General features: G+C 45.8%; 1 protein-coding gene across 1 annotated transcript in view; it reads left to right on the top strand.

Annotated features, from left to right (window-relative positions):
* dcc (DCC netrin 1 receptor) overlaps positions 1–12,844 on the top strand; it is a 172,021-nt gene that overhangs the window by 21,535 nt on the left and 137,642 nt on the right. The window contains 2 exon segments of the mRNA XM_078286289.1: positions 8,943–9,097; positions 10,213–10,333. Of these exon segments, the coding sequence (XP_078142415.1) occupies positions 8,943–9,097; positions 10,213–10,333 (276 nt within the window).

Below are 12,844 nucleotides of genomic sequence, written 5' to 3'. Positions count from 1 at the left end.
AGGAATTGAATGAATGGCGGCCCTACTTAATGCTAAACCCATTGAATGTCCCACCTGCGGAGTGGGTAACCCGTTGAAAGGCGTCGCTCTGCTGTCGGATCACAAGCTGCCGGGTTATAATCCGCATCCTCACAATCCTCCTGGGAGAGGTTTCTGGAACCTGGTTGAATGTTTTCAGCCCCTTTTAGCAATTTTGCAAAATCTGACATTATGTGTGTGAGCTTTAATCTAACAGCACAATACCGACACTCCCATTAATGTTAGCTGCTGCTTCGCCTATCATATACAGCGGACTGGATCATTTCTCATAAATGGATGTTCAGTTAATTTGCTGATTGGATTAATGTTCCCACAAAGATGTCACATGTTGCACGGCTTCAATGAATATAACAGAGAATAGCGATGTAGACTAGGAGAGTTTATTTTGAACTCTAATGTATCGTACAGTTTCGGAAAGTCAGACACATTCGAGGCGAACTGAATTCAAATAATCAGCAACAGCTTCCATTGAAAAACAATGGCTCAGCCTGTTCAAGGTTATTTTAGCCTTAAGGGGGGCTGTCGATGTTGATGGTTTTCATTTCAAGGATTACCTGGCCCTCTATGGGTTGAGGAAAGTCAGCTATCTCTTGGGCTGAGGAAACTTTCAAAACTCAAAAATGCATCGTCATCAAGCTAAAGACAAGGCTGTTTGTCTTAGTTCCTGTAGAGATCTGAGGCTTTCACCTGACAGCAACAACATGCAGGAACTACAGGAGTCAGTCAGACGTGTCGCTGCTGACAGAAACATCCACACATCACATCTGGAGTCCTGTAAAGCTGCTGGGTCGCTCAGTGCAGAGCGAGGGGTTCGAGTCCCTGTGTGGCTCTGTGGGACGAGCAAGGCACTCACACCGCCGGGGTTAGGGGTTCGATTCCACGTGTATGTCGATGCAAAGAGGCACCGACACTGCCACCCGCACTACAACTGCACTGCTGGGCTGTCAGGAGTGTTAGACGTCGTTTGGTGATGCGTGCAGATTGCAGGTCTACTCAACATCCTGCTGTGTGTATTTGTCTGATCTCAGGCTTTAATGCGTTTGTCTCCATATGGCTGTCGACAGACGAATCAAATCAATCTTTGTCTCTTAAGCTTTGTAATCCAGGATTTGCACTCAATCAAGTAGCAGTGGGAAAGAAAAGGACTTAACGCGGCTCCGGTGAGACCCGGCTCGATCCGGACCGGCCCGCCTGGCTGCTCAGCGTTACAGTGTGTGAGGTGAAAGTAAACCGCTACACATCTAATCCAAGAACGCCAAGTTACGTGTGACCTTGTGGAGAGCGATCCTCCCGAGTCGTCTCGTCTCGGAGAGAACAAACTCTCGACATCGGACGCAATCAATTAAGAAGCACAGCTGTTCGTTTTCCCATCTGCTTCTTCTGGCTCCGCGCGGTGTGGATGTGATGCATCGTCGGACGTGATGAATCTCGAGGCTTTCCATTCGTTCTCGTCGGCCAAATCACCATCCGACACTTCGTCGTTTGGCAACCTTCATCCTCCGTCTCTTGGTGTCACGCTTCAGCAGTTTGATATCATGTAAAACCAGTGTGGAAGAACTCCTCAAATCCTTTACTTAAGTAAAAGTAGCAACACCATAATGGAAAAAGGCTTCATTAAAAGTTAAAGTTCTGCATTTTTCATTCTGCAAAGTAACTAGTAACTCCGGCCGTCAGATAAATGTAGTGGAGGAAAAGTAGGAAGTCTCACAGAATGGAAATACAGAACTTCAAAACTGAACTGAAGTACAGAACTTGAGTAAATGTACCAGGGCTGTACGTTAACTTTTTTTGCACATAGCACCGGTGCTACAGAGGTTGATAGTTTTGTAGCACGCGTGTAAAACGTCTGTTACATCTCTAAAAACAACCACAAGTAGTGCAGTTCATCACTTCAACAGGTATGTGACATTAATGTTGCATACAGGGCACACAAAATCCAAACCTTAACAAGAAATGTTTTCAGACAAACATTTTCTTTATTTCCCCATAATGGTAAATTGCAGCAACTGTATACAAAACATGAATATATTACGCTTCAAATTAGGGGTGTGAATCTTTGGGAATCTCACGATTTGATTCCGATTCTTGGGTGTCGATCGATTCAGAATCGATTCTCGATTCAAAACCGATTCTCGATTGAATGAATAGAAAAGGCGGCACTACTTTCAGTCTCTTGCTCCAGGATACTGTGTGCCAAACCATTCACTGTGTCCTTAGGCCACTGAAACACAATATGAAACATAACTGGCAATTAAGATAAATGGTCCGCAGCCTTTTTATTTGAAAAAGTTAACTGCATTAATTAATGAATAAATTAATTTGAAAGCATCTTACGGTCTCCTGCCTGTATGAGAATAACAAAATGAGGGGGAGGCGCAGTGTGTTGTTATTGAAGTTGAGTGAAGTTGTTGTACAGCTTGGAAAAATATGTTTTTTCTGACTTAAGAGGAAGTTTAAGGGGAAATCAGGGTGTGAGGGGTTAAAGAGTGTGTGTGAGTGTGAGTGTGTGTGTGTGTGTGTGCATCAGCTTGTTTGTGGTTTAACCTTGCTGCTTCCTCTCAGTTCATATCACTGTTACTGTGTTGGATGCTTGGTCTCTGCTGTGCTTCACGTTGTGATGTTGAGTTTGTCAGTCGGTCCTGCTGCCTGGTGTCAGGGGGATCAGCTCCACTCCGGCTTCACCCGTCCGTCCCGGCAGGAGCCGTCCGTCCCGGCAGGAGCCGTCCGTCCCAGCCGGACGGCCCGGCCCGGCCCGGCCCGGCCCGGCGTGGCGCGGCGGCGCTGCCTGTGTCTGTCAGCAGGCACGCGGCTGTACTGACCTGACATCATCTGGGTCAGAGCGGTCGGCCCGGAGACAGCGGGACGCGGCGCTGAATGAGATAATTACCCATTATTAATATCCAGAGTGTCATCCTGCAGGAGCAGCAGCTCCGTTTAGCTGCTGCCACGGCAACCAGCTGGAAACACACTGTGGGAGAAACCAAACACACTGCATCCATACTGCAGCAGTACTGTGTACTCCCTCGTGTATTTATACTGCACCGGTACTGTGTACTCCCTCGTGTATTTATACTGCAGCAGTACTGTGTACTGCCTTGTGTATTTATACTGCACCGGTACTGTGTACTCCCTCGTGTATTTATACTGCAGCAGTACTGTGTACTGCCTCGTGTATTTATACTGCACCGGTACTGTGTACTCCCTCGTGTATTTATACTGTACCGGTACTGTGTACTCCCTCATGTATTTATACTGCACCGGTACTGTGTACTCCCTCGTGTATTTATACTGCACCGGTACTGTGTACTTCCTTGTGTATTTATACTGCACCGGTACTGTGTACTCCCTCATGCATTTATACTGCACCAGTACTGTGTACAGTGGTAGTTATTGTAGAAGTCCATCATGTATTTTGTTAAAAGCTTAAAAGTTACGGTTGGATTTGACGAGCTGAAGTGTTGTAGCTTGTAGTTTGTTCAGAGGAGATCCAGATCCAGATCCAGATCCAGATCCAGTGAGTCTGGCTGGTTTGTGTTTCCAGACCTTCTGCTTGATGGATCTGCTTCAGCAGGCCGAGGAGCAGCAGACCGGATTCCTCTTCCTGTTTGCGGAGGAAGTTCACTGAACTCTGATTGAGTTTGGATGCAGAAAATAAACTCGCTCCAGAGAGTCTGACTCCTGTAATGAGAACTCTGCTGGTTCTGCTGGTCCTGGTTCTGCTGGTCCTGGATCTGCTGGTCCTGGTTCTGCTGGTCCTGGATCTGCTGGTCCTGGATCTGCTGGTCCTGGATCTGCTGGTTCTGGATCTGCTGAGGAGACCAGCTGCAGCTCCACCAGGCCGGCAGACAATAACAAACCTGTTAATTCATCAGTGGAAAACAAAGTGGACCGAAGACAGTTACTGTTACAGCCATGTAGAATGAATGATAAGGTGTGTGTGTATGTGTGTGTGTGTGTAATTGTCTGCGTATGTGTGTGAATACCTCTATATCTATAGATGTGTGTGTGACACTCAAGCGCCTTTATTCTCTCTCTCTCTCTCTCTCTCTCTCTCTCTCTCTCACACACACACACCCTCTTTCAGTGGGCACTATCATTACAGCAGGACCACACTCTTTAACACACACACACACACACACACACACACCAGATGTTCATTCAAATGAGTGATGGAGCTGATTTCCATTTGAATGGTGAGTGGAAGTTATTATGGTGCAGCTATAGAGAGGCTGGCGTCACTGATACTGTGTGTGTGTGTGTGTGTGTGTGTGTGTGTGTGTGTGTGCGGGCACGTGTGTGATCGCAAACGGAGCATTCTTTGATTTATTTTACTCGTTTTTCTTTTTGTCTTTATTAGTATCGCATTTTAATAAATGCTGAGGTTTCTGTCTCGCTCGTTTTCTCTATATCTTCCTGTCTCTCTCTCTTTCTCTCTCTTTTGCTCTCTTTATCTACTGTGTGTGTGTGTATACATACAGAGAGAGAGAGAGAGAGTGGTAGAGCGAGGCAGGGACCCTGGGTCTCGGTGGAGAATAGGCCGGCTGGCTTGTTGATTGTCCCATTAACATCTCAATGGCTTCACTCAGCTGCTTCAGGTGGAAATATAAACATATTAATGGAGCTTCCAGCCGGTTGTGACTCGTGTCGTTCGACACAAAGCGCCGCCTGGAAAACCTTTGTAAACACGCCGGCTCAGATGACCAGGTAATCAGTGTAACTGTGAGCCGTGCAGGAGGCGCTGACAGCTGACCGCTCAGACGCTCCGCTGACGCTCCGCTGGGGCTGCGGGGGTTAATTGGTTGCCTGGTTGCTAACGAGGGAGACAGCTGATGATATTTATTGTTTATTTTTATTATTATGGAGGTGCGCTACTTTGGAGAAAACTCTTCACACGGTAAACTTTGTAGCTGTTGGTACCATAGAGGGAGCTCTGCCCCGCCCACTGAGCCGCAGGGACTCGAACCCTCAACCTGCTCCTGCTCGCTCTGCCCCGCCCACTGAGCCGCAGGGAGTCGAACCCTCAACCTGCTCCTGCTCGCTCTGCCCCGCCCACTGAGCCGCAGGGACTCGAACCCTCAACCTGCTGCTGCTCGCTCTGCCCCGCCCACTGAGCCGCAGGGACTCGAACCCTCAACCTGCTGCTGCTCGCTCTGTCTGTCAGACACACTTTGTGCTGGTATTCAATTTCTTTAAGTTTGATCATTTTCAACATGGGCTAAAGGAGCTAGGGCTGAAAAGACTAGGGCTAAAGGTACTAAGGATGAAGGGACTATGGCTAAATGTACTAGAGCTAAAGGGACCAGGGCTGAAAGGACTAGGGCTAAAAAGACTAGAGCTAAAGGGACTAATGTTAAAGAGACTAGAGCTAAACGGACTAACGGTAAACAGACTAGAGCTAAAATGACGGTAAAGGGACTAGGGCTAAAGGGTCTAATGGTTAAGAGACTAGGGCTAAAGGGACTAACGGTAAAGAGACTAGGGAGAAAGGGACTAAGGGTAAAGACACTAGAGCCAAAGGGACTAGTGCTAAAGGGACTAATGGTAAAGAGACTAGGGCTAAAGGGACTAACAGTAAAGAGACTAGGGCTAAAATGACGGTAAAGGGACTAGGGCTAAAGGGTCTAATGGTTAAGAGACTAGGGCTAAAGGGACTAACGGTAAAGAGACTAGGGAGAAAGGGACTAACGGTAAAAAGACTAGTGCTAAAGGGACTAAGGGTAAAGACACTAGAGCTAAAGGGACTAGGGCTAAAAGGACTAGTGCTAAAGAGATTAGGGCTAAAGGGACTAACGCTAAAGCAGTTAAGTCTAAAGGGACTAGCGCTAATGAAGCTAAGTCTTAAGAGACTAGCGCTAATGAAGCTAAGTCTTAAGAGACTAGCGCTAATGAAGCTAAGTCTTAAGAGACTAGCGCTAAAGGAGCTGGGGCTAAAGAGTCTAATGCTAAAAGCACTAAGGCTGAAAGGACTAGGGCTAAAGACTAGACAGTTCACCGTGTCAGCCGCACCACAACAAGCTGTCAGCCGGCAGCAGCCTGGTGAGGAAACTGTGGTTGTGTTTTGTGTCTGAGGCTAATTCCTCTACATGCTGCGGTGTCTGGTGATCACACTGTTGGTGAAAGTGTGTGTGCGTGTGTGTGTGTGTGTGTGTGTGTGTGTGTGTGTGTGTGTGTGGTTTGGAGGGCTGGGTCCTCTGGTGAATATCCAGGAGCCAAAGAGTTTAAAGGAAATCGTTAGCGCTTAATTAGTGCATTACACCAGTGATAAAGTTACACCTCCAGCTAATGATGTATTGATACTGGCTGGGCGAGCGAGCTACACACTGCACACTGTCTGACTCGCTCTCTTTCTACATCTTTTACTTTCTCTTTCTGTCTCTCTCTTCCTCTTCTCTCATTTTCTCTTTCTCGCTCCTTCTCTTTTACTCTTTCCCTCCCCTTCTCTCTTCTCTCTCTTACACTCCTTCTCTCTTCTCTCTCTCTCTGTCTCTCTTTTTTCTCTCTCATGCTTCTTCACTCCCTCCTTTTTCTCCTCTCTCCTTTCGCATCTCTCACACTCTCTCTCTTTCTGTCTTTTTCCATCTTCCTCTCCTTCCTCCTCTTATCTTTCCTCTCTCTCTCTCTCTCTCGCTCTCTCTTTTCTCTCTCTAGCTCGCTCTCTCCATTTTCCATTTTCAATTCAGTGCGTCTTTATCCGCTTGATTCAGCAGTACTTATCGCCAAAACTAAAATCAACAAATAACAGAAGAAAACCAGATAATAATAGCAACAATAAATCAAACAATAAATCAATGAATCAATAGACAAATTGATTGAAGGACATACGATGTGTATCTATTTTTTTTGTTAATGTCCCGAACCTAACAGTAAATTGATTATGTTTATAATTTAGCCTTCATTACAAATGAATATTATTAAAAACATCAATTAGAGGATCATTGGACCTCCAGATACACAATAGTATAATATATAATAATATAATACAGAAAATTATATTAACTGAGGGTTTAAATAAATAACTGATACTCTACTTGATAATTTAAGATAATGATAGTCTAAGTAACTGATACTGTGTCAAAGGGCTAAAGGGTGTGTGTGTGTGTGTGTGTGTGTGTGTGTGTGTTGTTTTCATATATAACACCACATACAAAGCTGTGAGACTAAGAGTATGTGTGTCAGCTGTATACTTGGCAATGTTGATGGCTATGTTTTTGTGTGTGTGTGTGTGTGTGTGTGTGTCAGGGTGCTGACAGGGATATTGTTTGCTGTCTCAGAGCGATGACAGAATGAACAGGCTGGCGAGCGTCGACAGACACAAACCTTCAGGATCCGTCCTCGCAGCAGGAGACTCATCTCTGCTGTGGCAGCAAACGCTTCTGTCTCAAATCTCCGCATTCACATTCATGAGCCGCCGCGTCTCCGTGTCCGTCTCCGTCTCCGTGTCCGTCTCCGTCTCCGTCTCCGTGTCCGTGTCCGTGTCCGTGTCCGTGTCCGTCTCCGTGTCCGTGTCCGTCTCCGTGTTCGTGTCCGTCTCCGTGTCCGTCTCCGTCTCCGTCTCCGTCTCCGTCTCCGTCTCCGTGTCCGTGTCCGTCTCCGTCTCCGTCTCCGTGTCCGTGTCCGTCTCCGTGTCCGTGTCCGTCTCCGTGTCCGTCTCCGTGTCCGTCTCCGTCTCCGTGTCCGTGTCCGTGTCCGTGTCCGTGTCCGTGTCCGTCTCCGTCTCCGTCTCCGTGTCCGTCTCCGTCTCCGTGTCCGTCTCCGTGTCCGTCTCCGTCTCCGTCTCCGTCTCCGTCTCCGTCTCCGTCTCCGTCTCCGTCTCCGTCTCCGTCTCCGGCGGCGAGCTTCAGACACGACATGAGACAAACCTGTCAGATAAACACTTCCTCTGTTCAGGTCTCTGTGGTTCTCTGGAGAACAGCAGCAGCCGCCAGATAAACTCTGGTGAATCTCTGCAGACGGAATATCAGTCTGCAGATAAACAAGATGGAATTAAACTTTAATGAGACCTGAAGGGAAACCGGGTCAGTGTGAGCCTAGAAAGATATTAACCAGTTTACTAATTTAGTTTCATCAACTTGAGCTCATTATGGAAAACTTCTCATCGAGTCTCAAGTCTTCTCTTCAGGCATACTCGTGTTATTAAAATTGTGACTCGAGTCCAAATCATGTGACTAACTTGAGTCCAGTTTGCACTATATCTAGTGTCTCTATTGTTGTATATTATGTTCACTACCTTTATTCTATGTTAGTAGCTATTTCCTTTGTTTATTCTTTATTTCTTTATTACCTGTACTTGACTTACTTTACTTCTTTGGTATTGTCCGTCAATTGCTGCTGTGGCACCTGAATTTTCCCATGGGGATCAATAAAGTGCTATCTTATCTTATCTTATCTTATCTTAAGTCATGTGACTCGAGTCCAAGTCATGTGACTCGAGTCCCCACCTCTGCTCAGTCTTTTCCTATAGAACCAGAGTTGAAGTCACTCCTGCCTCGTCTGTGTTCAGATTCATGAGTTCAGGCTGGAGGTGTTTAGTAATTAGTGTTTGAGTTAGTTTGTAACTGTGTTAATTAGGTTGCAGTTTTCTGAGCTCATAATGGAAACCTGGTCATGTGGAACTGTCTGGAGAAGAAAATAAAGTAAATAAACAAGTTCAGGAAAGAGTTTACTTCAAAACACAAAGACTTAGCAGTAACAACAATAACAATAATAATAATAATGATAATGATGATGATGATGCGCTCCTCCACTGATCGCTGGTAAAAAAAACAAAAAAACAACTAATAATAAAAGAAAAAAAACATAATAATGATGTTGTCTGTTTCCCCTGTAGTGATCTGGTCTCTCCACACACTCCTCCACCCAGATGCATGTTAACCTGTTGTGTCTCTCCTGGTCTCTCCTCTCAGTGCCGCCTCAGTTCCTGAACTACCCCACCAACACGCTGGCCTACGAGTCCACCGACATCGAGCTGGAGTGTGCGGTGACGGGAAACCCTCCGCCCGCCGTGCGCTGGGTGAAGAACGGGGAGGAGGTCATCCCCAGCGACTACTTCCAGATCGTGGTGAGTCCACAAATACATATCTCAATCTATAGGTGGGATCAATCTGTCATCAATATGTTGAAATATGTGTTGTCCGACCAGTCCAGTTTGTTGTTGAGCTGCACTCCTAGGAACCGATAGGAGTTCACCATCTCCACCTCCTCCCCCTGGATGGTGACGGGGTTTGCGGGCCTCCTGCTCCTTCTGAAGTCCACCAGCAGCTCCTTGGTCTTCGTGATGTTGAGCTGGAGGTGGTGGTTGTCTCTCCACCAGCTCTCTGTGCTCCTCCTCATTGTCCTCCGCCGACAGGAGGAGTCGTCAGAGAACTTCTGTAGGTGGAACGATCCGGAGTTGAAGCGGAAGTCCGAGGTGTAGAGGGTGAAGAGGAATGGTGACAGTACGGTTCCTTTGGGTGCGCCGGTGTTGCCCACCACCACGTCTGACAGGCTGCTGGACGTACTGCGGCCTGCCGGTGATGTAGTCCGTAATCCGGTCCACAAGACTGTGGTCTACCTGCTTCTCTGAGAGCTTCTCTGCCAGCAGGAGGGGCCGGATGGTGTTGAAGGCACTGGAGAAGTCAAAGAACATGATTCTCACAGCGCCCCCTGGCCTCTCCAGGTGCGAGTAAGCCCTGTGGAGCAGGTAGATGATGGCGTCCTCCACTCCGATGTGGGCCTGGTACGCGAACTGCAGGGGGTCCGGGGAGCCGAGCACCAGGGTCCTGAGGTGCTGCAGAACCAGTCTCTCAAAGGTCTTCATGACGCGTGAGGTCAGAGCGACTGGCCTGTAGTCGTTGAGAGCGCTGGGACGTCCTCTCTCGGGCACCGGGACGATGCAGGAGGTCTTCCACAGCTGGGGCACCTTCTTCACCTTCTTCACCTTCTTCAGCCTCAGAGAGGATGAAGAGGTGCTGGAACACTCCTGCCAGCTGCCCAGCGCACGCCTTGAGCACCCTGATTTACACTGAGACTGTCTGTAATCCAGGATTCATAATCTGTTAATCTGTTCATCTGGATGTAACTCTCTGTAATCTGCAGCAATGATACACACACACACACACACACACCAGAAACAAGTGTTATGTAGTGTGTTGTTGACCCGTGTGTGTGTGTGTATGTGTGTGTGTGTGTTTGCAGGACGGCAGTAACCTGCAGATTCTGGGTCTGGTGAAGTCGGATGAGGGATTCTATCAGTGCATCGCTGAAAACGCCGCCGGCAACGCTCAGGCGATGGCCCAACTGCTGCTGAGGGAGCCAGGTAGGCACCACACACACACACACACACACACACACACGGTGTCCCTGTCTCTTCGACAAACACAGTCTGCCTTCATCAGCTGTCCTCATCAGTATCGCCGTCATTTCTCTCATGACATCACTTCCTTACTGTCCTGTGACATCACTTCCTTTGGGACTTTCTTCCTTCAGTTGCAGAGTTGTTTGTGGCTTTGTGTTTTGTTGCAGTCGTGAATTCCTAGTCGTGAATTCATGAAAAATCGAGATTACAAACAGCAAACTGAGCTGCAGCTAATTCTGTCATGATGTGCAGAATAAATCATTTCTGTTTTCCAAGTAAAATATGGATAGTTATGTTTTCTTACAGCAGGTAACATGGTTATGTATGTTGATTTATCTGGTAATTACTTGGACTCGAGTCACAGTTTGAATTGCTTGAGACTCGACTTGATGCATGAAGAGAAGACTTGAGACTTGACTTGACTTGGGTTCTGGTGACTTGGGACTTGACTCTGACTTGTACTCTGATGACTTGAAAAGGTTTCTAAAGTCTTGACTTGAGATCTTGTGTTTGTGTAAATGACTTAGATTGAAAGTGATGAGATTTGTTCCAGCGGAGGACTGAATTTAAATTCTGTTTTCTGAATTTGTATGGAATGATTGAATTTATTGAAGTTGAAACTGATTATAGAAATCAAACTCATGATGCTCTTACCAAGTTTTTATCCTATTAAAACCATATTGCATTGAAAAGTCCTAGATATTTAGTTTTCTTTAAGATATTAAATTGATACTGGACTCTTGATTTGTTCTGACTTGACTTGCTGTTCTACATTTAGACTTGAGACTTGACTTTAATGACATGGACTTGACTTGAGAATAGTGCCTCAAGACTTGAGACTGACTTGGGACTCGAGCGAAGTTGACTGAATGTAGTTTTTATTTATCTGATAATTGCCATAGAAATATAAGTAAATGTAAACATGTTTGTATAAAATATATGAAAGTAAATAAAGTAAATCAATGAGAGTCTACACTGGTAATTGCAATGTGACGGTCAAGCCAGCTGCAATCAATGAAGTAGAATAGATTCACACACACACACACACAGAGAGAGACAGAGAGAGAAGTTGAGTCTTGTAATGTGCAGCCAGAGAATGGTTTACTCAGCATAATGGAATCACACAGCATCTAAATGAAGCAGTGTGTGTGTGCGTGTGTGTGTGCGTGTGCGTGTGTGTGTGTGTGTGTGTGTGTGTGTGTGTGGCTTGTTTACTCCATTAAACTTTAATCTCGTCCCAGCTGGAAACAACACAGAGAGAGAGAGAGAGAAAGAAGGGACGAGAGACATAGAGGAAAGACTAGAGAGAGAGAGAGAGAGTTAGACCACCCTTGATGCTCTGCCATACTCTTTCTATTTCATTCCATTTCTACCTCTTCTATCACTATTTCTACTATCTCTACCTCTTCTATTCCTTTATCTCTAATATTTCTACCTCTTCTATCACTTTCTACTATGTCTACCTCTTCTATCCCTCTAACTCTAATATTTCTACCTCTTGTGTCCCTCTGTTTACTATCTCTACCTCTTCTATCTCTGTCTACTATCTCTACCTCTTCTATCTCTCTGTCTACTATCTCTACCTCTTCTATCTCTGTCTACTATCTCTACCTCTTCTCTCTCTGTCTACTATCTCTACCTCTTCTCTCTCTGTCTACTATCTCTACCTCTTCTATCTCTCTGTCTACTATCTCTACCTCTTCTATCTCTGTCTACTATCTCTACCTCTTCTATCTCTGTCTACTATCTCTACCTCTTCCATCTCTGTCTACTATCTCTACCTCTTCTATCTCTCTGTCTACTATCTCTACCTCTTCTATCTCTCTGTCTACTATCTCTACCTCTTCTATCTCTCTGTCTACTATCTCTACCTCTTCTATCTCTGTCTACTATCTCTACCTCTTCTATCTCTGTCTACTATCTCTACCTCTTCTATCTCTGTCTACTATCTCTACCTCTTCCATCTCTCTGTCTACTATCTCTACCTCTTCTATCTCTGTCTACTATCTCTACCTCTTCTCTCTGTCTACTATCTCTACCTCTTCTATCTCTGTCTACTATCTCTACCTCTTCTATCTCTCTGTCTACTATCTCTACCTCTTCTATCTCTGTCTACTATCTCTACCTCTTCCATCTCTCTGTCTACTATCTCTACCTCTTCTATCTCTGTCTACTATCTCTACCTCTTCTCTCTCTGTCTACTATCTCTACCTCTTCTATCTCTCTGTCTACTATCTCTACCTCTTCTATCTCTCTGTCTACTATCTCTACCTCTTTTATCTCTGTCTACTATCTCTACCTCTTCCATCTCTCTGTCTACTATCTCTACCTCTTCTATCTCTCTGTCTACTATCTCTACCTCTTCTCTCTCTCTGTCTACTATCTCTACCTCTTCTATTCCTTTATCTCTAATATTTCTACCTTTTCAATCACTGTATTTCTATCATTTCTACCTCTTATGTCCCTCTATGT

Source organism: Centroberyx gerrardi, chromosome 2 (assembly GCF_048128805.1).
Source record: "Centroberyx gerrardi isolate f3 chromosome 2, fCenGer3.hap1.cur.20231027, whole genome shotgun sequence".
Classification (NCBI taxonomy): domain Eukaryota; kingdom Metazoa; phylum Chordata; class Actinopteri; order Beryciformes; family Berycidae; genus Centroberyx; species Centroberyx gerrardi.
Note: the sequence above shows the minus strand (reverse complement) of the source record. Positions and strands in the feature narration are given on the sequence as shown.